Below are 25,305 nucleotides of genomic sequence, written 5' to 3'. Positions count from 1 at the left end.
GCCTGTAAGGTGTCTTTCAGTTTGGGTCGTGTCTTAGAGGCTGCTCCTCAGAAGACCACATTCATTCCCTGTCGGCCATTTGTACCATGGCGTCCCAGTCCACTCAACTTTGTTATCTGTGGCCTTCTGCTCTTGAGAGTTCTTTAGGTTCTTGAGAACCTCAAGTAAAGAAGGATTTAAAAATTTTCTCATGTGACACTTCTGAGACTTGAGTTGGGTTATTTGATCTTTTCCTATGGGAAAGAAAGCAAAGGACAAATGTTTCCCTTCAAACAAATCCCATTTCCTTGTAATTGCCAGAAACTATGCAATGAAAACAGTGTTGCACAGTGTGTGGTTGATCAGTCAGCAAAAGGCCCAGCTGATAATGATAACTTGCTTTTGATTTGTACCTAACAAATTCTCTGGCTAGAGCACCAGAAATCTTAAGGTTGAAATTTATATAGCAAATGTAGGTGACCTGTATATTTCCCCTCTGAAAAAAATAGGAATGTTGAGTGGGTTAGTACTTACCTTTTTATAGGACATCTTACTAAGCAAAAGCTTTAAACCCTTTTCCCACCATTTAGAAGTATCTTTAATAGACTGTAATTATCTGGAATCTTCCATCTAACACACCACATGTTGAAAGCTAGCATTGTTTTACTGTTTTCATTCAGGAAATGTGGGGGGAAGCATCTCAAGTAAGTAAAAAGTTTTATTGAGCTATAAACAACTACATTTAATCTGCGGCATTCTGGCACATTTGTGTACACTCATTTAATAGACGTGTGTGGCACACTATACCAGAGAGACTAACCACCAGGCTCTCCAGTGGAATAACCTGTGGCTTTATGGATTGGGAGAGAAGTAAAATTTAAGGCTCAAGGACTGTGTGCTTTTAAAGATTATGCTCTTCAAATCGTGTGAATTTAAATCATTGAGACCTCTCTCTCAGATTTCACTGCACTATGTGCAGTGATGGGTGCGTTAATTGGCTTGATTGTGATGATCATTGCACGGTGTATATGTCAAATCATCAAGTTATACACCTTAAGTACATACCATTCCGATTTGTCAGTTATGCCTCAATAAAGCTGAGAAAAGAAAAATAAAAAACCAAAGTTCACCATTTGGGTCAAGCAGGAAAGATTCTGGGGAACCAGACTCATGTTCCTGACCTTGTCGCGCGCGCGCGTATGTGTGTACATGTTATTTTGAGGTGCACGTCATAACAGAGTTAAGCATTTTAAAGTGTACATTTCAGTGGTGTTTAGTACTCACAGTGTTGTGCAGTCACCACCTCCATCTAGTTCCAAAACATTTTCATCACCCGGCAGGAAAACCCCCTGTCCCTCAAGCAGTCACTCCCCGTTCTCCTCTCCTCCCAGCCCACGGCGACCACCAGTCTGCTTTCTATCTCGATGGATTTACCTATTCTACATATTTCCTATGAATAGACTCACACAGTGTGTGAGCTTTTGTGTCTGGCTTCCCACTTGTTTGTAAGAAAACCATGGTTTATCCCAAAAGAGGAACTTAGGAGAAACAGACTGAACTCTGGGGTCTTGAGCAGGGGTTACCTGTAGCCTGTTGCTCTAATGTGGCTTCCCCTGGTTTTTCCCTTTCATTTGCTGGTTAATCTCTTCCCAGTTAATTGAGTTTTGCCTGTTTTGGCTTTGCCCTCCTGCTATTCACAGGGCCTCTGCACAGAAAATTGATTTGGGGGTTAGTTTGTATATTTAGTAAAGTTTGTATGATACAGATTTAAATACATAGAAAAGTAGAAATAAATTACTAATATAATAGAAACACTGGGCCTTTGTTTAAAGGAAAACATAATTTTCTAAATTACTAATAATTAGTAAACATCAGTAAAATACAAAACTGTTTTGGTCCTAAACTAATGAATTTAGGACAATGTTGTTAATTGGATTTTTGTTAGGACAATTTGTATCCATTATAATCCCTGGGAAACTGGAGAATATTTCTATTGTGGCATTTTTACAAGAATATATCAAGTAAAGTGTTAAAGTGCTTTTTGCCTCTTTCCCCAATTGTGGCCTCCAGTGGCAGCATTATTAGTTGTTTGGTGTTTAATGCCCCCCCGACACCCCCACACATACACCACACACTCACCACGCTCCCCTCCACCTCTGCAAATAGAAATATAAATAAACGTGTGTCTTTCCACAGTCATGGGATCATATTATACATTTTTTTTTTAAGAGAAGTAACCCTTTATTTCCTTGTTTCACAAATAAAGCTGGCTGAGTTGGTTGCTGAAAACTTGATTACCCCTGTTAATGTTCCCTTCCATTAAAGTGGTAAACTGAAAATTGATTATAGATATATAGATTTATTTGCCCCTTCATTCAGAGGCGCTGGATTTATTTTCTTCCAATTATTGATGTAGACATAACCAAGATACTGAAATCTTTTGGAGTTTTTCTGCCTAAGGATCCATTTCCTACTGAAATAGCAAGATGTACTGTGTACTACCGAAAATACCAAATATTCAGGAAGTATATGAATCATGTTGATAACACAAATTTTAAAAAGGAATGCTACTTTCAAATTTTTTTATATTACACGTATTTTGAAACTTCTTTTTTTCCTACTTCTCTTTCTAATTTGAACATGTTTTCGTGACCTTACATACAGATTTACCTTATTCCTTTTACTAGCTGTACATGATTTATTTACCTGTCCCCTGTTGGTGAACATTTAGGTGGTTTCCTCTTTTTCCTTGTTATAGGCAGTGCTGTACTACACAACTTCATAAATATTTGTGCATTTGCACACTTGGGGGCATGTTTCTATAGAGAAATTCTGAAAAATGATGCTGTACTTGATACTGCCAAATTGTCCTCCCGTGTTGTACTCACCCACCAACAAACGTGCCTGTTTCCTTTGACAGTTTCCAACTGGACTCCTTTAATCTCTTTCATTATTGCCTGATAGGGAAAACATTATATGTCATTGTTTTGAAATGCATTTTTTCAATTATTAACAGTTGAGGTTACACATCTTTTATATGTTTTGGCCATTTATATTTCTTTTGTGAACTTTAATGTCCTTTGCCCATTTTTCTATTTATTGTTTATTTTTGGTTTTTAAGACTTATTTGAATATTTGTAGACTCTGAATCTCATCTGTATTTAAAAAATATTTTCTCCCTGAGTTCCTAGTTTGTCTTTGGCTTTTTATGTTTGTGGTTTTTTTTTTTAAATGTATTTATTTATTTTTTTTTATAGGCCAGACCTTATTCAAAAGGATTATTGCAAGGGGGCGGGAATGGGACTATGGCCTATGTTGGTGGTTTTAATTTCTATAAATATATATATATATATTTATTTTGGATATACTGATTTTTTTGTGTGTGTGTGTGAGGAAGATCAGCCCTGAGCTAACATCTGCCAATCCTCCTCTTTTTTGCTGAGGAAGACTGGCCCTGGGCTAACATCCATGCCCATCTTCCTCCACTTTATATGGGACGCCGCCACAGCATGGTTTGACAAGCGATGCGTCGTTGCACACCCAGGATCCGAACTGGCAAACCCGGGGCCGCCGCAGTGGAGCGCACACACTTAACCGCCTGCACCACCGGGCCGGCCCCTGATTCTTTTTACTTAATAGCCTTTTCTCTTTGTGATTCTTGGCCTTTGTGTAAACTGAGCAAATTTCATTTGTTATTGATAATCTGGGTAACAATTTAAAAATTATTATTTGTCATGCCCCATAATCAATTATTTCTCCAGGTTTTGCTTCCTGCGGTGCTGTGGTTGCGTGTTTTCTGAACGAGCCTTGAAAGAGATAAAAGCAGAAGTTTGTCACACGGTGAGTTGTTTACACATATACCATGCATTCCTTCTCAGTGACTGAGGAAGTCAGATGGTTTGGGGTCCTTCCTTCCATGTGTCATTTCAACATTTTTCAATTCTTTCTGAAACACGGGTCTAATCAGTTGTTTCTCTGCTTGAAACCCTTCCACAGCTCATCATTGCTGGAAGTACGGTCTCAGACTGCCTCTTGTGACATGTCCCTGCCTGTCCACTCACACCTGGCTGGGGCTGCTCCCTGAAGGAGCCGAGTTCTCTCGTGTGCCTTTGTTCCCTGTACCCTGACCTGCCAGCCTAGAGGGGTCCTGCTCCCCATGAACCTTAGTTCCAGAGCGATTGCTTCCCTGTGAGCCTTTGCTGCCAACCCTCTTTTCCCGCTCCCTGGGCGCCTTGTGATCCCACGTATCTCAGCAGAATGTAATTGGTATTTGTATGTTGGTTTCCCCACTGCGGTGTGAGGGTTTTTTTTTCTTTTTTTTATAAGACTTTATTTTTTTAGAGCAGTTTTAGGTTCACAGCAAAGTTAAGAGGAAAGTACAGAGATTTCCCCTATACTCTCTGCCGCCACACATGCACAGCCTCCCCCATTATCAACATCCCTGCCAGAGTGGTACATTTGTTACATCTGATGAACCTACAGTGAGACCTCATCATCATCCAAATCCCTGGTTTACTTTAGAGTTCATTCTTGGTGTTGTACATTCTTTGGGTTTGGACAGATGTATAATGACATGTATCCATCATTATAGTATCTTACAGAGTATTTTCACTGCCCTCAAAATCCTCTGTGCTCTGCCTGTAAGTTTGGTGGGTTTTTTTTGTGAGGAAGATTAGCCCTGAGCTAACAACTGTTGCGAATCCTCCTGTTTTTGCTGAGGAAGACTGGCCCTGGGCTAACATCCATGCCCATCTTCCTCCACTTTATATGGGACGCTGCCACAGCATGGCTTGACAAGTGGTACGTAGGTCCGCACCCGGGATCCGAGCCTGCGACCGCTGGGCCGCCGAAGTGGAGCACATGAACTTAACTGCTATGCCACTGGGTTGGCCCCCTGCCTGTGAGTTTTTGAGCACGGGGAGCAAGGCTTGTCCATCTCATTACCTCCAGGGCTTATTCTCTCCAGAGCATGTCACCTCTCCTCAGTAAATGCTTGTACGAGTGAGCAGACACCTTGATGTAAGAGCTCACCTGCTCAGCTCAATGGAGGGAATACTGAGGACTTTGCTTTCACAGTGTTGTTGCTGCAGCCCAGAACATTCGTGCCTTTGGTGTACTGTTGCCCTGTGGAAAGCCTGGCATTTAGTTAAATGTCATGGATGCCAACAGCTCCTGTCCGTATTTTCACCCATATTAACTCTGCTTGGATTTCATTAGGCTTCCCTGTACTGTTCCTCCCTGTTGTGAATTATTCTTTCATTCACCAGCTTTCACTGAACACCTGTTATGAGCCAGCCCCTGTCCTAGGCATGTAGGTGGGGTATCATGGTGGGTATGATTGACACCGCCCCTGCCTTCCTGGAACTCCCATTCCAGTTGGAGAGATAGACACTCAATAACTAGGCACTATCGATTGTGATAAATGCTAGGAAGGAAATGAGAGGGTGATGTCCCGGAGGGAGAGAGGCTGCCTTACTGGTAGTGAGTTAGGGCACCTCTGGAGATTTGAGCCAAGACCTGAAGGGTGCAAAGGAGCCAGCTAAGCAAAGCTTGAGCAAAACCTCAGAAGTGGCAGAGGACTTTGCTAGTTTGAGGAACAGAAAGTGTGGTGGAGGATGGGGACAGGAGAGGAGAAGTAGATGAAATTGAAGAGTTAGGCAGAGGTCACTTCATGTAGGGCCTGGGTGGCCACACTGGGGCTTGTAGATTTTATTCTAAGAGCAGTAGGAAGCTAGAAGGCAGCTTTAAGCAGGACAGGACGTACTTTAGTTTCAAAATGATCCCTCTGGAAAAGAAGCCAGGCATGGAGGAGGACGTGGGTTATTCCATTTATTTGAGACTCAAAGATAGGCAGAAGATCATTGGTGATGGTGAAGTCAGTGAGGGTCATGGAGTTGTTTCCAGCTTGGGATTATGAATAAAGCCATCATAGAATTTGCCATCTGTCTCATTAAGCTTTTACAAAATTCAAAGAATGCGATCAGGAATTGGTTTATGTCCTTTATTCACCAGTATTTATTACATCTCCTGTATTAAAGATGAGGTTATAAGTGTTCCAAGGGAAAATAGGGTGTAGATGACACAGTCCCTGCACTCGAGGAGACTGCAGTCCTGCCAGAATCCTAAATTATATGAAAAATCGTATTCCACTTTGCTTTTTGAGGCCTGGTCCTAGGTGGATAGTAAAGATGTTGTTGGAGTTCAGGGGCCAGAGAACTTGCTTTTGACTGTGCTGGTGAGCAGTGGCTTCATGAGGGGGCTTCGAAGGCAGAGCATGGTTCTCATCAGTGAGACTTTCCCAGAGATTGGGACACGACTGCTGGTGGTAGGGATGCTGGTGTGGGGTGGTCCACGGACAGGATGCCAGACGTCTCTGCGAGACACCATATAGCAGGATACTCACTCCCATTTTGGCTCTCCTTCAGACCGGCGGCCTGCCTGGAGGAGAGAGTCTCCATTTGGCCCCAGTATGTTTTTAACACCTCTCTGACACTCGCTGAGCTCCTGAGAGAGTGGACCTTACGCTCAGAGCGTTAGCAGGCAGGATCTAGCGAGACTTTGTTTTGTGTTGTCTGCATTTTTATGGTTACTTTATAGCAAGGAGTACTTTATATTTATAGCAAGGGGTACTGTTTTTATATTTATGGTAGGAATATAAAGTTAATTTTTGGAGTAAATTTAAGTAGAAACAGCGTATAGATTTAAGGAAAAATATTAAGATACTGACAGTACGGTTGGCAGGAGAATGCCTGAAGTTTGTGAGACAGTTGTACTAAGTGGTGGCAGGTATGTTGTGGGGGAGGGCATGCGTAGACAAGGTGGCGGGTGTTGAGGGAGGAGGAGGAGGAGCAGCCGCAGCATTGAGGGGGAGGAAGCGCCCAGGCAGTCTCTGGAGATGGGAGTGCAAGGTGAGTCAGACCGCATGGTGGAAACTTCGAGTACCAGGCCGTGGAGCAGGTCCAGGTGGGAATGCAGTGGGGAGCCATTGATGCCTTTGCAACCGCAAAGTGCTTTGGGAGCCTCAATGTGTAGACCTGTGCAAGATGGGCAGAGAGAGAGAAGACTGAACAAGAGCAGGAATTTGACAGCAGGTGTGGAAAAGGAGCCTATGCGAAAAGCATTGGGAGGGAGAGGGAACTCAGCTGGCATGGGATTCCTGCGAGCAAGAAAGGAGCTTTGCCAAGTGCTCTGTGTTCAGATGTGTGCATGTTTTAACATATAGTATGTAAGATCTTGTTTAAGTGTCAGACACATTTGCAAGTACACTCAGAAAGTCTACTTGAAAGAATATAAATATGAGATGGAGGGAAATAAAGCTGAAATTTATTACAGAAGCCAGATGACTTAAATCAGTGGTTCCCAGGCCGGGCTGCACTTCAGAGCCACCACAGTAGCTTAATTTGCCACTTCCCATCTCGGACCCTCTAAATCAAATCTTCAGGGTTGGTGTAGAGCCCTGCGGATTTCTATTAAGAGTTCCCAGAATAATTCTGATGGGCAGCCAGATTTGGGGGACCCACTGATCTAAAGCAATGAAGGGTTTTCTCTTCTGCCCGTAATGGTGACCATCTCGTAGATTGGTGTGCAGTTATCCTTTGCATTGGCTGACCTCAGACATCCATGTTAGTGACCATGTTGACACACTTGCAGCAAAACAGGACTGTCTGCACAGAGCTTTACAGAGAAGTTGATTTTATTTCATGGAAATGCAACATTGCAAGGGAACTCTGAAATCATTTTGTTGGTGCTTGGGAAATGTTACTGAGCGCTAGTAAACTTTGGAAAGTCTGTACCTTGAGCACTTCAAGGGAAGGGGAACTGTCTGCATCGGGTTGCGCAAGGAGAAGCAGAGACCAGGCGGGGACCAGAAGCGCTGGCTCTTCCTGTCTCCTGATGGGGGGTGCCGTGGCTCTCGAGACCTGCAGTCAAGACAGGACACTGGCTGTAATTCAGGAATACCTCAGGGAGAAAATTTTTTTAAGATAAATCTGTTGCGAGAAGAGCAGGATACTGAGCACTTTTCACGACTATGATTTACTTAAAAATTGCCTTTGCATAGCTAGGTTGAATACTCTGCATATTAGTTTAGTTTGTTAGGGCTGCCCTAACAAGGTACCACAAACTGGGTGACATAACAGAAATTTATTGTCTCACAATTCTGGAGGCAAGAAGTTTGAAATCACAGTATCGGCAGGGTTGGTTCCTTCTAAGGGCTGTGAGAGAAGGATCTGTTCCAGACCTCTTCCCTGACTTGGAGATGGCCTTCTTTTCCGTGTGTCTTTTCACACCATCCTCCCTGTGTGGAGTCTGTCTCTGTATCCAAATTTCTCCTTTTCGTGAGGACACCTGTCATACTGGATTAGGGCTCACCCTAGGGACCACATCTTAACTAATTATATCTGCAGAGACCTGATTTCCAAAGGTCACAATCTGACATACTGGGAACTAGGATTTCAGCATATGAATTGAAGGAAGGAGGGGACATAATTCACCTGATAACACTATACAGCTTAGAAAATCGTGGAATGTGGGGCAGTCAGTGGCACACTTGAGTGGGAGTCATTTATTCATTCATTCATGCAACCAATATTGAGAGCCTGATATCTATCACTTTTGGTTCTCATACCAGCACTGGTTTGGTAATATAACTTCGCCTCTCTGGGCGTCAGATTCTAATGTGTAAGAGAAAGGAATTGTAGTAAATTCTCAGACGCTTTCCTTTTAGATCCAAGATTCCAGAAGGTAACATTTTTAAATGAGGAAATAAATGACAAATTTGTATACTGTTATCAGGAATCAAACTCATACTACTAGTTTAAAGTCTCTAAAGTCTAGTAACACTAAGTATACTAACTGCTGTAACAAACAGCCCCCAAATTCCAGAGGCTAATACAATGCAAGTTCCTGGTTGGGCAGCTTTCTTCCAAGGGAACCTCAAGGACTCAGGCTCCTGTTCTCTCATAGCTCTGACCTCTGGTTTTTGGAGTATTCTCCATTCAGTTGACTGATGGGGGCAGAGGAGGGAGCATCTAGCCTAGGAGGTGTTTATGGGCAGGTCTGGACATGCTGCTCAGCACTCTGCTCACGTTCCATTGGCCAGAACTCAGAATCTGGCCACACCTAACTGCAAGGGAGCCTGGGAAATGTAGTCAAGCTTGATGCCCAGGAAGAAGAGGTAAACACCAGCCATTTCTGCCAAACTACCAAAAGGAAGAATGATGGTGCAGTTTCAGGAACAGTAGTGCATCATGAAATGTGAATGAAGTGAGATGAAGACACAGTGTCAAAGTCTAAAACAAACATTTTCATTTTTCAGATAATGTCTGAAATTTAGAGAAACCAATATCATGAGAACGATGTCAGGAAACTCAGAGCGATGCTTAGGGTGTGCGTTTTCTCTCCTTTGCACTCTGTAGTTCCATCTGCATTTGCCTTTTCAGGTCGGTAGAAGAGACTCAAGGGTTTGAAATACCTCTGGTTCTGTGCTCTGACACGTGGTGGGCACCCTGGATTTCAGTAAACAGGGTCCAAAGAGATGTAGTTGCTAGGTTTTTTTGTTTTCATTATAAACAAATCACTAGCCACAAACTAATTGTATTCCCTACTGTGTTCCTTCCTTCTTGTAATAAGAAGAAGCACATTGGAGTAATTACAGGTTGCAGAATAAACAGTGTGCTTGTTACTCAAAGTGTGACCCAGGGTCCTGCAATATTGGCAGGACCATTGTCACCTGGCAGGTTTTTCTTTTTTCTCTCTTTTTAAGAAATGCAGACTCCCAGGCCGCTTCCCAGACCCAGGAATCAGAATCTGTATTTTAACAAGATCCCCAGGGCATTTGTACCGCACAGTAGAGTTTGAGAGGCGCTGATCTAGATGTCAGAGGTGTGATGGGTGGCATGTGACTTGCTGGCTTTCTGGCTTCATTTATTTAGGCTTCGTGATCGGTGAGTGGGTGTGTGGATGTTTTAAAGTCAGAAGTAAAACAAAAATTTACACTCATGGTCGGTTTTGGTTTTTTGATTTTGTTTTTTTTTTTTAAGTCTTTTCGTGGAGGGGGTGGAGTGGAGAGAAGAAAACAAGTTAGGGAAGGGAAGAGGGTATCTTGAGAAGTGGTCGGCGAATTCTGATTTTCAGGCTCTGGCCTCCTTCAGGTTGTTTTAGCTTTCTGCCATCTTTATGGTCTTTGTGAATATTAAGCCTCAGGGAATCATGTAACATACAGCACAGGCAGCCTTAAACTTTTACATGTAAGAAAATCTAATAGAAAAATTGAATGATAGACTCTACATGTTAGCAAGAAGGTTCTCTTGCCAGAAGATTAGAGAAATTATCTGAAGGTCCCTGTTAATATGTGGCCTTTAAGATGCAGTCTGCAGCAATATATTTTAGACATTTTTTACATGTGATTTAATTTTGTTCTTTGACTTTACAAATGAGCACAGTGAGAGTGACTCAGAGGAGAGTGAGCAGCGGCTGCTTGCTGGTTCTGATGCCACCTGAGGCTGCTGCTCTATCTTGGCCTCCCTGGTCTGTCTCGTTCATGGCGGCTGCCTGCCTCTCAGCCTCTGCCCACCGCCTCCCCCGACACTCCACCCGCCTGGTCTGTGCTTCCCCCAGTCTCACGCTGCTTCCCTCCACCGTGCCTTTCAGTTCCATCTGTTATTTTTATTTTATCTCTGTTACTGAAATGGTTTGTTGAGGTAGCTTCTTCCATTATGATGTTTGAGGCTTTTGAGGGCAGGTGTGCGTTTGAGTTCGTACTTCTTTGTACGAGGTAAGGTGGTGTAGTAAAGGCTTGGACTCGGGGGCCACACTGCCTGCCTGGGTCCAAGTCCCAGCCCTACCTTCTTAGCCATGTGGTCCTAGGAGAGTCCCATTCTCGCCCTGTGCCTCAATTTCCTCATTTGTGAAAAGTGTCAGACATTATTCTAAGTGCTCATCCTCAAAGCAAATCTGTTAAGCAGACGCTCTTATTAGGCCCCTTTTCATAGTATATGATTGTACTATGAATTGACATTGAAATGAAATGAAGGAAGCCTTGTGTTTCAAGTAACTTGAAAAGATTTAAGCTTCTTCCTTTTTTTTTTAAACTGGGTTTGCACTTACTGGCTAGTGAGTTGTTATAAAATACAGGGGACAGAGTTACAGTGAATTTGAGCTTTCTGAAGAGCCAGTCAGAATGTAGCCAGTTAGCCCCACCCATGAGCACTGTTTGCCTATAAAAATGTGTGCTGTGCTATCATGGGGCTCGTGCCTCCTTCTCTTTAACGTCTTAACATTTTCAGTGTGTGCTTTCTTCGGAATTAAACGTCTATGAGGAAGAAATGTTTAAACGAAGATTTTAATAGTCTGTGGTTAGCTTAAGTTTGATTCGTGCTTTCAAAGCCTCTCTTCCTTCTGTTTAGCTTCGTGCTTCTCAAGGGCTATTTTCATTGACTCAAAGTGGATTTGATTCCATTTCTGTGTTTGGGAAGCTTCGAGGTGTTATATTTTGCCTTTGAATTACACACTTATTTCTTTAGTGTCCTCTCCTGTGGTTCCTGCTTTTCTTTTAGTTATTTTATGTTGTGCTATTTAATAGTTGTACATTTTCAGTCTTGTGTGATGCCATGAACTCTTTTACAGAAAGAGAGTATATTGAAACAACAAAAAAGTCAGACTTTTTACAGACCTGAGTCTGTGAGTAGAGAGAAGTAAGACCATTCATGCCTTTGACCTATGCTGTTCAGTATGGTAATCACCAGCCACATATGACTATTTAAATTTCAATTAATTAAAAATTTTTTAATTAACTAACAATTAAGATTCACTTAATCAGTTGCACTAGCCACATTTCAGATGCCCCAGAGTCACTTGTGGTTGTGGTTGGTATTGGACAGCTCAGATGTGGAACATTTCCTTCATCTCTGAAAGTGCTATTAGACAGCGCTGCAAGACTACAGAAACTTATGGCAGCCTTTTAAGAAGTTATGTTTCAACTCCAGATTAATTTCACATTACCCAAGGAAATAGACTCTTTTGTATTTTTCTAGGATTACCAGAACAAAGTTACATTGTTCCCAGGCAAAGAGGACTGTTTGAGATAAGCATATTTTCATTTTCAGTGGGAGTTTGTTCTTTACTAGAAATTTCATACACAATAGTATCTTCAAAACAAGACATGTTCTTATTCGAACTTGAGGCTGGATCTAAGTGTTTGGACAACTTTCATTTTCAGCAACTTCTTACTAAAGCAGGCAGCCTTCTGGGTGGCTTTTCTATATGTCACCAGTGGTACCTTGAGTTATTTTTTCTCGCATAATTTCTTTCTCAAAGCTATAAAAGCAACCTATGATGAATAGCAAAATCTTGTCAATAGTGTGTTTCTAAATTCATTTTAGGACTAATTTGTATCAAGGAATCATTTTCCCATTCTTCCTTCTTTGGTTAAATGTTCTCTCATTTCAAGTCAAGGAAACAGAACGATACCAATAAGAAAGCAAGCACTCTTTATAACTTCTAGCTCAGTAGTTCAGTTTCGTATTAAAGTGACTTTCCTGTTGAAAATGCCAGTGTGGTTCCACAGGAACCTCTGCCTGCCGTAGGACTTTAAGTCTGTGCCACCTCTCCAAGCACATAACCACAAGAGGGTCTGTCTCGGAGTCAAATTTGTTGGCAAACAAAGAAGGCGATTGAATGATCCACGGCAAGTCTCCTGGGCCATATACACAGCTGTCCTGGACGTAGCGGCCTGAAAAGAGAAATGCAAAGACTTAGCTGCCTCTGCTTCCTTGTCAGTTTACATTCACACACAGACTCGGTGCCCATCTTCTAAGCGTGTCTGTGAGGCCTCTTTGCTTCCCAGGAGTTCACAGTAAACGTGACTTCCATGATTGCTTTGACAGGGGCTTTTATGTTGAATTTTGAATTTATGATGGAAGGGAAGTTTTCTTTCTTTTTGTTAGTGATCTTTAAAGTGTTTAATGGCTACTTTAGGCGAATACTGTGGAATTTTAGCTAGTCGTGAGCACGAAGGAGATGCAACAGCACTCATTTGCCTGGTAAAGTCTAAATTCTGATAGCTTCTGTTTTAAGTTCTGTGAACTTCTAAGTGTTTTCCTTGGTTGTGGGTAGTTCATAAGAATTGTGTTGGTTTTAATAAGTCATTGCTTCTATCTTTCTTTGGTTTTGCAGATGAGTGTTTTTATTTATTTATTTATTTATTGAGAGGAAGATTGGCCCTGAGCTAACATCCAATGCCAATCCTCCTCTTTTTTTTTTTGCTGAGGAAGACTGGCCCTGGACTAACATCTGTGTTCATCTTCCTCTACTTTATATGGCATGCTGCCACAGCATGGCTTGACAAGTGGCGCGTCAGTGTGTGCCCGGGATCCAATCCTGCGAACCCCGGGCTACCGCAGTGGAGTGCACGCACTTAACCACTACACCACCGGGCTGGCCCCTGCAGATGAGTGTTTGATATAAAGAGAATTAAAATTGGACGGGCCAGCCTCGTGGCTTAGCGGTTAAGTGCGCGCGCTCCGCTGCTGGCAGCCTGGGTTCGGATCCCGGGCGCGGACTGACGCACTGCTTCTCCAGCCATGCTGAGGCCACATCCCACGTACAGCAACTAGAAGGATGTGCAGCTATGACGTACAACTATCTACTGGGGTTTTGGGGAAAAAAAATAAATAAAATCTTTAAAAAAAAAAATTGTAATTATGGTTAGAACCCAGTGCTGATTGGATTCCCTCGAGATGACCTCAGTAGCGCCTTCTGTGTGCCGGCTCTGTGCTCGGCTCTTCCAGCTCTCTCCGTTAATCCTCCTACCAACGCTGTGAGTGGTTTCCGTCATCTCCTTCAGTTTGCAGAGAATCAGCTCTCGGTGTGTGTGAGACCTTGCTCTTTGTTCTGTTCAGCCCTGCCCTGCCCTCTCCCCAGGCCAACCCAGTACTCCTACTTCTAAAAGCCTGTCCTAAGGAAATATGACAAAGGGGTGGAACTGTGTGCACGGGAACGTCCAGTGTTGTTTGTAAGGCTGAAAGAAGTCAGAAGGACCTTCCCCCTACCGAGCGGGCACTCTCGAGTGAGGTGCTGTTACCATGACTGAAATCTGTCAACTGACACATTCTTGGTACCGTGTCATAGAATCTCAATAGAATTACGTTTAACCGGTTGAAAAGCATAAATATGAAGAGAAGTAGTGTGGAAAGCTTAGGACATAGTGGAAAAGCATCCGCTGCACCGTGATGCTAACTGGGTAGCTCTGTCATTTATGTGCGTGTGGATTTGAACTGGAAGGGAACACAAACAAGTGGAACATTTCCAGAGTTGTGTTAATGGTGTTTTGGTGATTAAAAATAAACGAACCCCGTGTTGCTGATAGTAACAGGATGGCTGTCACTGCGTGCAGAGCTGTGCCGTAAGCTCGCCCGGTGGAGTGGTGCCAGGCAGCTGCACCTGCTTTGAGGCCCAGCTCTGCCACTTCCTGTGCCACTTCCTATGACTTTGGGAGTGACCTCACTTCTCTGAGCCTGGGGTTCCCCATCTGTAAAGTGTGAATAATAATAGTTTCCACCTGAGAACCGCTGTGGTGAGTGACTGCAGGCCCAGAGCCAGGCTCTGGTGTGCCAGTGCTTGGCCTAGGTCGGGGGCCGGTTCTAAATGCTGGCCATCAATGGCTGTGTTACTGCTTTGCTAGTAGAACAGTTTGCACACTGAAGCTAGTGATGGCAAGAACTTTCTGAAGTGTTTACTTTTAGGGAAAGATGATTTTTAAGATTGACAGTAACTAATTTGCAAGCATTATTGAAATATTCAGGTTGCCACTATAATAATTCCGAATCATTATTATTGATAGCAACAAACCTTTGTGACTTTCTATACTGTTTGTGCACCTAACAGAATCACGTTTTCGGAAAGAATCTGAGTCCCCTCCTATTAGCATTTATTTCCTAGTCCTGTCAACCCTGGTGTGTAAGGACGATGCATGCTTGCTTTCCAAAGAAAAGCCAAGGTTGTTTATTAGCCTGTTGTTTAACTGTCACCTTCTTACTATGTGAGTATCTCCCTAATTGAATCATATCTACCTTTTTTAAAATACTAGAAAATTATTCTAGCCGTTCTGACCCAGTACCTGTCAGGAGGATGGCTGAGCACATGAACTATTTTGAACTGTTCTGGTATTAGATTTTACATTCTTTATTTGTCTACAACCTGTTTCTTTTAGGTCAGTCTTTTAAATAGCTCAAAAACTGGATGAACCTAGTTTATTTTGCATATCTGATCTACTGTGTTCCAACACGAGGACCATACCTAAATGCACTATCAAGATAGGTTATTATATCTCTGTGCAGTAGCTCCTGCGGTGGTTGGGAAGCTGCTTGTAGACAGGAAAGGCAGGGCCTGGATATCCTTGGAGAGAGAATGTTCTGCCGGAGCCACTTTCACACAGCATTTGCTCTAGTCTTCCCACATTCTTTGTCCACCACAATTTGCGGCCGCATAAAGGACAGGTACCCTCTGTTTCCCTGTCCGTGAATCCTAGAGCATTTGCACATCTCTCTACTGAACTCGTGTGCTGTGAATTGTTTGTCATGCATCCTTTTCTCCCCAATACTGTCTGATCCTCTCAAGCAGCCGTCTTCAAACTAGGGGTTCGGGTGGATGGGGAGAACCAGCCCCGGGAAAGAAGGCATGAATAGCTCCACAGGAGCCAAATTCTAGCTCTTTGACACCATAAGTGTTTTCCCCAAAACTGATGTGCCTGAGCAACTCCTCTGCAGTCAGCCAGTTCTCTTCCAGACTTTTCACAAAAGTGGGACACTGCTTGCGCCCCACCCCAAATCTTGCTTTTGTATATTGTCCTGGTAACTAAAACCTCTGGGACATCAGACAAAGGGGCAAAAGAATTCACAGTTCTTCAGGGAGAATCTCTTGAGGGCAAAGCAAAAAGCCCTTCCTTCAGCAAGAACTCCTTAGGAACTGGGGGGCAGTTGGCTGGCCCAGCTCAGGAGCATCTGTCTGTGTTATTCAGTTGTCTCTTCTGATAGAGAGACCCAAGGAGACACAGCTCATTAGTGACAAATGTTTGAGTTCTAGGAGCGGGTGGAAAAAGCCAGAAGGTCTTGTATGTTTACCTTAAAACTGTAAAAGTTACAGCCCTGTTTTTGCGTTCACTTTGTGAAAATTTATCAACTCAAATACTTAAGATTTGTGCTCTTTTCTGTCTGGATATTATAATTAAATTAAAAGTTTTTAAAAATCGGCGCCACGCTAATTGGATCATCACTAATTCCAGCTTGCTTTAAACATGGTCGTCAGTCTTCCTGCTGTTACCCAGGCAGCAGTTGTATAGTTTTTCTAAAATTTAAGGGCTTTTTTTGGTTTTGTTTTTACCTTTACATCCATCGTGAACATTTCCCTCCCCATTTCTCCATTTAATGGCTCGAACATGTCCTTTCCAGCCGGCGTTTGGTGTGGCACCCGGGGCGTCTGAGGGGGAAAACAAAACAAGCATACAGTGTGGAATCGAGCTTCTCAGTTGGTTTAGTGCGAGTTCTGCACCGTCAGTTCCTCTTCGTCTAGACACGGTGATCACTGAGAAAGATGGAGGGCAAGCGTGACCTCGTTTAAAGTGTTTAGGTATCATCTGATGAAGGCCTCACCCTTCTGGGGATGGGGCACTGTGCTACACTGGCAATAGCATTGGGGTTGAGTGAGGTCTTACGTTCCATCTTTGTGCTTAGAGTTCATTTTCCACCCCTCTCCAGCTGTAGTAACTCATTGTTTACCAGGTGCTCTTCATGATTGTGCTGGGTTTCTCTGGATTGTGTTTTCTCCATTAACAACCCTCTGAGGTGACTTGAAAATAGGATTTTCAATGGATATGAGCTATTATTAAAAGGTCTTAATTGATTTCTGCTAGATTCATCATTTGTACTGTCTTCTGGACTGACTAGCTTGGGTATTCAAGCTTGAAGCCACCTTCCCTGTAGGAGCCAGTCAGCTTTATACAAAGAGAAAGTAAGTCCACTTAAAGGAGGGCATCAGATTTCCCTCTACCTCTCAGGGAACCTATATGAAGTATCATATTTGCCACACAAAAAGTGACTGGGTTTAATACTTTCCGTTCTTAAAGAGCCCCTAGCACAATGCCTGGCACTAGTGGATCCAATAGTATTAATAAGTGAATGAAGAAATGAAGAACTGTCCAAAGATTGGTGCTCAGAATTTTCAGAAGGTTCTGGTTGAGGAGATTCGAGATGCTGGTACTTCTTTCTGGAGAGGGAACAAAAGCAGCCAGGCTGGTTTTGGAACATAGCCCTCTCAGCAAACTTCAGACCCCTAGAATCAAAGACCCTCCTGTACCCCTCAAGTGGAAGGTCTTGCAAAATGTACAGCTAATTACCAAGCCGCAGTAAAATAGCTGAAAGAGAGTTTTCAGTTAAGAATAAACTTCTCTTGTTGCTCTGATCTGAACAGACACCATATTGCCCGATCCTTCTTACCTTTCAGTCGGTTCAGAGTCACCCAGTAGTGTCTCTCTGGGCTGTGGATGTCTTTGGACCACCGAAGCATGTCTTTTGCACGGCTGTCAGTCAGTACAAACTCTACAAATTTCCTCGTTAGAACGTAGTAAGCACTTCCAAAATAAATTGTTAAGTTATGGGGTGGTTCGTCTTTGAATCTTTTATTTGGAGATACATAGACACTTCCTCCAGGGGTGAGTTCAGGCTGACTTGTCTTGGATTTAGTGTTTGGTGGTTGGAGTACTCCAGGAGTGATATTTTTATCCTTTCATTTGCTCCTGATGTAGTATATGATTTCTTTGTTGGTTTTGATTGGAAAATCTTGTCCACTGAGATTAATGACGTAGTTCCACTGAAATTTGGAACGGACTAGATCTTTCATACAATTAATATCTGCCTGTAGTCTGGGAAAGCCAGTGTAAGCCCCTTTCTCTCTCTTTGATGAAATAAAAATATTTTCAAAACAATTAACCAGGCTTTGCACAGCAGTCTTATACGTCCTTGGGGCCTTTTCATCAATGTGAATACAATAAACATTTTGAGGTACATAAATAGCTCTGAGAAGCTGCACAAACGTAGCCAGCTCCTTATGAAGAGTTATAATGTACGCCAAAGAGAAATTGTCCTCTTCTGCAGACAAGGGTCTGGTTATGAAATGCAACTCCTGGGAAATCCTGGAGCAATTTCCTGGTGAGTGTAAATGAGCAAGTATTTCAACTCTATAAAGGGTTTTTACAAAATTTTGCAACTTGGGGGGCTGCCCTTTTCCCTTCAAATAAAGCTGAACACAATTCATCTGGATAAAAGCCACACTCTACTACTGCTGGATAGGTGGGCTCCTCCTCTGGTTCCTCAGGAGTTAGATTCCTTAAATAGAGAAAAATGAAGATGCAGAGGGCTGTGCACACAAGAAGTCCAGGCTTTGTGGCTCGCAGCTGGCTCATGTTTTGAGCTCCAGGTGTCTTCTTATTACCATGGTTTGAAATGTTTTCTTTTAAGCTTCCTAAAAGAACAACAGACAGACGTTAGGGTATTGTAGCTCTTCCCCCCACCTGCCCCAACTTTATTGAAGGACGCATATTTAAAGTGTATAATTTGGTCAGTTTTTATATACGTACACACCCGTGAAACCATCACCACAGTCACGATAACGAGCATTTCCCTACCCCTAGAAGTCTTCCTGTGCCCCTTTTACTCCCTCCTCCTTCCACCCTTCTCTCTGGGCAATCGCTGATATGCTCTCTGTCACTGAAGATTAGATGGCATGTTCTATAATTTTATATAAATGGAGTCATACACTATGTACTTTTTTACCTGGCTTTTTTCACTTAGGATGATTTTGAGATTTCATCCACATCATTACATTTATCATCATTTTTTCCTTTTTATTGCTGAGCAGTATTCCATCATATTGTTACCAATTTACCTTCCCTCTGGACTTGAACCCACAATCAGAAGGGCTCCGAGGAAGAGCCCAGGGGCAAGTGGGCCTCAAACCCACAGTTAGTCCTTTTCTTCCTTGGAGGGTCCCCTGATTGTGGGTTCAAGTCCCACCGGAGGGAAGCTAAATTGGTAACAGAATTTGGCAACCACAAAGGGGACGGGTGGGTAACAATGTGGACATGCCGCAATTTGTTCATCTGTTCACTGTTGATGGACAGTGGAGTTGTTTCCAATTTGGGGATATCCCAAGATGCTGTAAGCGTTCATGCACAAATCTTTGTACGGACCTGTGTTTTTGTTTCTCTGGGAGTAAATACCCAAGAGTGAACTGGCTGGCTCACATGTAGGTGTATGTTTAACTTCTTAAGAAACTGCCAAACTGTTTTTCCAAAGTGGGTGTACCATTTACATTCCCACCAGCAACGTATGCAAGTTTCATTTACTCTGTATCCTCACCACTTGGTGTGGTCAAATTTTTAAATTTTAACCATTCTTTTATTTATTTATTCATTTATTTTTTGGTGAGGAAGATTGGCCCTGAGCTAACATCTGTTGCCAATCTGTCTCTTTTGCTTGAGGAAGATTGTCCCTGAGCTAACATCTGTGGCAGTCTTCCTTTATTTTGTATGTGGGACGCCGCCACAGCATGGCTTGGTGAGCAGTGCATAGGTTGGAGCCTGAGATCCGAACCCGAGAACACTGGGCCCCCGAAGTGGAGTGCATGAGCTTAACCACCACGCAACCAGGCCAGCCCCAGAATTTTAACCATTCTAATAGGTGTGTAGTCGTAATTCATTGTGGTTTTACTTTGCAGTTCCCTGCTAACTAATGTTGTTGAGCGTATTTTCATGTGTAATTGCCCCTATCTTATCAGATAAAAAAATCTCAAATATTTATGTTGGACATAGATACTGTCCTGTTCTGCATTATTCAGAGTTCATTTTATGCCATTGTAACTGTATCATGTTATGAGAATAAATCTTTCCAATAAAGGAAGCAACATATCAAGAGAAATTTTGTGATCACATAATTGAACTTGTTGAAATGAGCATACGAATTGTTTTTGGAGAAGGCTCCAGTCATTAAAAACAAGTTATCTTTATCTAATAAAATTATTTGATAATAATTTAGTTGCCTCTCGAGCTCTACAGAGAGGCATGGACAGGTGTAGCAGAAGCAAAAGGTGACCAAAGGTGTTTTAATTAACTATCATTGCACGCAAGGATGACCCTTTGGAATTTAGGGAAGAAAATTGATCAGGTAAAACGTCTATATTGTTAGTAATTATTTTTTTCCTGCTTATGAATCCTGACTCTTGGTTTTCATAAAAGGTCATATCATTGCCTGTTCCTAACTCCTGTTTTTAAAAAGCCCATTTTCTTCTGACCAGGGTTCTGTCTCAGATTTGACATTAGTCCCTTGCCTTTCCATGTCATTATCACAAATGCTGTGTGGATAAAGCTTTGAGTTTTGACCATAAAGGCAGTTTTGACCAAAAGGCAGCATTTTGAGTTATCCCCATGTTCTCAAACTTTGAGCCAATAACAACTATAAGTGGTGATTGTGGAGTGTGGATTTTTACAGTGTATTAATTTTCATTGTATAGTTTTTTGTGTTTTGTGTGTGTGTGAGGAGATCAGCCCTGTGCTAACATCTGCCAATCTTCCTCTTTTTTTGCTGAGGAAGACTGGCCCATGGGCCGGCCCCGTAGCTTGGTGGTTAAGTGAGCACGCTCCACTGCTGGCGACCCGGGTTCGGATCCCGGGCTCGCACTGACGTGCTGCTTCTCTGGCCATGCTGAGGCCGCGTCCCACATACAGCAACTAGAAGGATGTGCAGCTGTGACACACAACTATCTACTGGGGCTTTGGGGGGAAAAATAAATAAATAAAATCTTTAAAAAAAAAAAAAAAAAAAAAAAGACTGGCCCTGGGCTAACATCCGTGCCCATCTTCCTCTACCTTATATGGGACGCTGCCACAGCATGGCTTGCCAAGCAGTGAGTTGCTGAGCGCCCGGGATCTGAACCTGCAAACCCCGGGCTGCCGCAGCGCAGCGCGCGCACTTAACCGCTTGCACCACCGGGCCGGCCCCATTGTATAGTTTCTTTTTACCCATCATGCTTCAAAAATAAAAAGCAGCCACTGCCCAAATATGCCAGGTTACAGTGTTTTATGCTGATTGCCCCAAACGTAAAACATCATTTCATATCTGGTCTCTAAAATAAACAAACATACCATAAAAATAGAAATTCAGTAGGAAGGAAATACCTTCTTGAAATGAAATGAAAATAAAGCTTTTAACTACGTCTTAGAATTTTGGTTAAAAGGTAAACCGTGTGCCGTAGTTGGTTACATTTTCCTCTGTATTCTAGCTGTAGTATGGGAAGGAGCTCTTGGAGGTTTTTGGTTTGTCATCTTGGTTTTTGTTTTTAAGCTTATGGTCAGAGTAAAACGTTCTGGTCTCACCACAGAAATGTTAGCCCTGCTTCACTGACAAATTACACCCCATGTAAACTTACCCCTGTGGCAAGCCCAGCAGATCGCACATTATCAGTGGTTTATAATAATCAAAGAAGACAAGTCCCGTGTGTAACCCACTGTCCTTCAGGGTAATACGTGGGCTGAGTGTGTTTCCCTCCCTCGTGTGGAGGCGGGCACGTGAGCTTGGGTGGGTGTTCCTCTGCTGCCGTTCCCCCTCTCGTCCTGTTAGTGCAGTGTTCTCAGCTGCCCAGTTACATCTCCCAGCTCAGGTTCCCTTGGACTTTAGAGCTGGGTGCGCGTTAGAATGCTGTGCTGAGTGGGAACTAGGGGCACCAGCAGTTTCGCTTTATGGTCACTCTTTCAGCACAAGCTTTTCACGGTAGTCGGGCCAGCCTTGTGCATGAAGCCTTTGGAGATTCCACTACTGTTGAATATAAACAGTTCTTGCTGTTGCTTTAACATCACATCTAGTGGATCATGTGAAAATTCCCACAGGAATCAAGGGCCTGGCAGTTTTTCCTTTTTAAATAGTGAACAGCACTATTTTCAGTTTTGCAAACATTTCCTAGCCTCGATTCTTGGTGATTTATTGTTGTTGTTTTGTTTCTATAATGTGAAGTCAACTTTTGTAGTCATAGTGAAAGTGTAATTATTAAACCTGTGACTTTCTGTCACTAAATTAATTTCCAAGAAATGTAAGCAGTATTTTCCAGCTGTGGGGAATATGCAGCTCATAAAAATGTGCGGCCTGTCTTTCCTGGGCCTTGGGTGCTTGAGTAATCTTTCAGTCCTCCATCTCTGCTGCCCTTGGTCGGCAGCATCCTTAAAATGTATGTAGAGGACGGTAGGATTCAGGAGCTTCCCAAGAGTGAATAATGTTATGAGGATGATACATTCAGTTGACTGAAGGCACCTGACGTCCAAGAGATATTGCAGAATATCTTTCAGTAGAAATAATTACTAAAGTTATGGGTAAAGATGGTGTTTGAATTTTTTCCGGGGCCGGCCCCGTGGCTTAGCGGTTAAGTGCGCGTGCTCCGCTACTGGCTGCCCAGGTTCGGATCCCGGGCGCGCACTGGTGCACCGCTTCTCCGGCCATGCTGAGGCCGTGTCCCACATACAGCAACTAGAAGGATGTGCAGCTATGACATACAACTATCTACTGGGGCTTTGGGGAAAAAAAGAAGGAGGATTGGCAATAGATGTTAGCTCAGAGCCTGTCTTCCTCAGCAAAAACAGGAGGAGGATTAGCATGGATGTTAGCTCAGGGCTGATCTTCCTCACAAAACAACAACAACAACAACAAAAAATATTAGTTAGACTAATTTTGAATTCAAAGACTGCCCAACATCCAGTGAAGTAGATTTCTTAATCACAGCATGTGTATTCCTAAGATGTGTATACATGTTTTCAGCCACTTTGATATGAAGAGGAAAACTTAGGATATCTACTCAAAACAACCACAACAAAAATAACATTTTTGTTATTGGCACAAAATGAGAACTGAGGATTTGAACATGACCCTGAGGTGACTTAGGTCTCATCTCCCGTGTGAAGAATGAACAAATGGTGACATTTAAATTTAAAACTCTAAGATCTCATACTTGAAAATATTCCACGTTTATTTTCTTTGGCTTAAGTGAAAAGTGACTATTTTTGAGAGAAAAAGATGCCTGCTACATCTGCATTTTACAATATTACTGATTTTCCAATATTTCTATTTTAAAACCATAAAGTAGGCAAAAAAGAACATGTTTTGTTTTAATAATACCTGCTCAGCCTGTACCATTCCTGACTCCTGCATAGTTAATGAAGCACTTACCAAAGGGTGCTCCTTGTGCTCCGCGGGTGGAAGCCCGGCTGCGCCCGTGCCCGCTGGTTTCCCTCTTCCACCAGCTGCGCCTCGTGCGGCGGCTCCAGCTGAAACCAGGTGAACGGAGTTGCTTGGCAGGTTTTGTTGCCCTTTCATCCCTGGAGGATTTTATTCTTGTTGATTCTGACATGTAGATTGAAAAATACTTGCCGCTTTTGCTTCTCTGAGTATTTCTTCGGGACTGGAGCACTCTTTACAAAACAAAAGGAGACGAGAAAACACTTGGCCCAGATGACAGGCGGGCAACACAGTTATTCTTGTATTCGTTCTGGAAACTGGGTGAAATCCTGGCAGTCATGGGTCAGATTCTTTAAGTGCTTTTAAAAATAGGAGGCCAGATTGGGTTTTCTGACTCTTTTTCATTAGAGGGATAAATAAAAGTTATTTAAAAATCTTGTTTGCTTCCTAAATAGCATTTCAAACAATTCGAGTGTTTGGCATGGCTCTCCCGAGGACCTGATTTCAGGGCTGCAGCCCGTGCCCTGCCTCTGCCTCTGTCCTCTGTCGCCGTCGGGGGCAAGTCTGTGCCATCGCACGTTGCGGAGTTAGGGTCCCTGCCCCACGGTCAGCGGGCTTCCCCCTTTCCTAATTCTCCACCTCCGGGTGCTTGTACTCTTAACGTCCTTCCCTCTTCTGGTTTCAGAGGTCCTCTCACTTGCTGGTCCTCTCTTTAGGATTACCACAGACAGGTCTAGAAAGAAGAGTGAAGCCAGGAGCCATGAATCACACGCATAGAGACTCACCATCCTCACGTGTATGTCCAGACACCTGAGCTGGGTGTTTAGTCACATGAGGATAGATTTTCTTCACCTGCTTGTGGGTGACTCAAGGTACCTGTTGCTCTTTTGTGGAACAGATGTTGCTGTTGCCATAGAAAGAGTTCTTACTTGGCAGATAGAATCTAGTCTCTTTCCACTTAAGGGGCGTGTATGCTTTGTATTTAAAAATAGATTCATGCAGCCTTCCAATGGTGAGACCCTGAATATGTTTGTATGGAAATGTTCAGGTAACACGAGTTGAGGGACTAATTTTAGCTAGCGAGAACTAGGAAAGGAAAGGTCCTTTTATATGTGGAAAGGCCACCCTGCAGCTTCTGGAGTCCCCTGAGCGCTTGCTTTAAAGACCGTCCTCTGGGTGCTGTGAACCTGGACCAGCAGGTCCGTGCGTAATGGCCTGTCCCTGAGGGATAAGGACTGGTGCTGGATTTCACCTGTCACCTCACAGCCTTAACCTGGAAGGAGGAAGATTCTCTAAGCCAAGAAGCAGTGGAAGAAACAACTGAGAAAATATGGGGAGAGATGCCTACATACAGTTTTACACTTCCATAGCTCTAAGGAAAATACAGAATAACAACCAGACATACTGGAGGAACCATTGTAATAGATGCACAAAGGGTTAATAAGCTTAATATATCAACTTCTTATACAGATTGATTAAAATTTTTTAAAATGAAAACCCTAATAAATAAAATGGACATATAGCATATATGTGTAACTTAGAAAAGAGGCACTATGAGTGCGGTGGGGTTTTTTATGTTTCTTAAAGCCAAAAAGGAGCTATCTTCTTTTGCCTTTCAGATTAGCATATGTTTTTTTCCTCTCAAATAATATGGTATGATGGGCACTCTCACATGTTAGAGGGAGTGTAAAGTTCATGCGACCTTTTAGGGGAACTATTTGGCTTTAAAATTTCATTCCCACTCATCCTGGTTTGAAGTATTTCTTTAGGTCATGTTTTCATTCATGCAGCAGATGTTTACTGAGCGTCCACTGTGTGCAGGACCCTGGCTTAACACTGGGCTCCAGCCACAAAAGACAAAGCAGAACCTCCTGCTGGAGCTTACAGTGTGACAGAGGGACAGTCAATACAGACATACAGGCTTACGTTCATTCCTTATAGGTGCAGGGAACGGACAAGTTTCCATGACAGGGAATAACCGAGTGTCAGAAGTGAGATTTTGGGGTCAGAGATGGCGTGTAGTCACTTGTTCATTGCAAATGTTATTTGTAAGAACAAA

The 25,305-nt window shown here is 43.0% G+C and overlaps 2 protein-coding genes across 2 annotated transcripts in view; one reads left to right on the top strand and one right to left on the bottom strand.

Moving 5' to 3' along the window:
- Positions 1-25,305, top strand: part of RTF2 (replication termination factor 2) — a 41,999-nt gene that overhangs the window by 6,594 nt on the left and 10,100 nt on the right. The window contains exon 5 of the mRNA XM_087445097.1: positions 3,741-3,819. Coding sequence (XP_087301223.1) covers positions 3,741-3,819 — 79 coding nt within the window. The remainder of the gene's footprint in view (positions 1-3,740; positions 3,820-25,305) is intronic.
- GCNT7 (putative beta-1,3-galactosyl-O-glycosyl-glycoprotein beta-1,6-N-acetylglucosaminyltransferase 7) lies at positions 12,448-18,433 on the bottom strand. The gene is given in 4 exon segments (XM_004430535.3): positions 12,448-12,709; positions 16,357-16,452; positions 17,469-18,213; positions 18,215-18,433. Coding segments are annotated over 4 exon segments (1,287 nt in total). The 3' UTR covers positions 12,448-12,482.

The sequence above is a fragment of the Ceratotherium simum genome, chromosome 21 (assembly GCF_057802395.1).
Source record: "Ceratotherium simum simum isolate JZ-2026a chromosome 21, ASM5780239v1, whole genome shotgun sequence".
Taxonomy (NCBI): Eukaryota; Metazoa; Chordata; class Mammalia; order Perissodactyla; family Rhinocerotidae; genus Ceratotherium; species Ceratotherium simum.
This window is presented reverse-complemented; position numbering and strand designations above follow the sequence as displayed.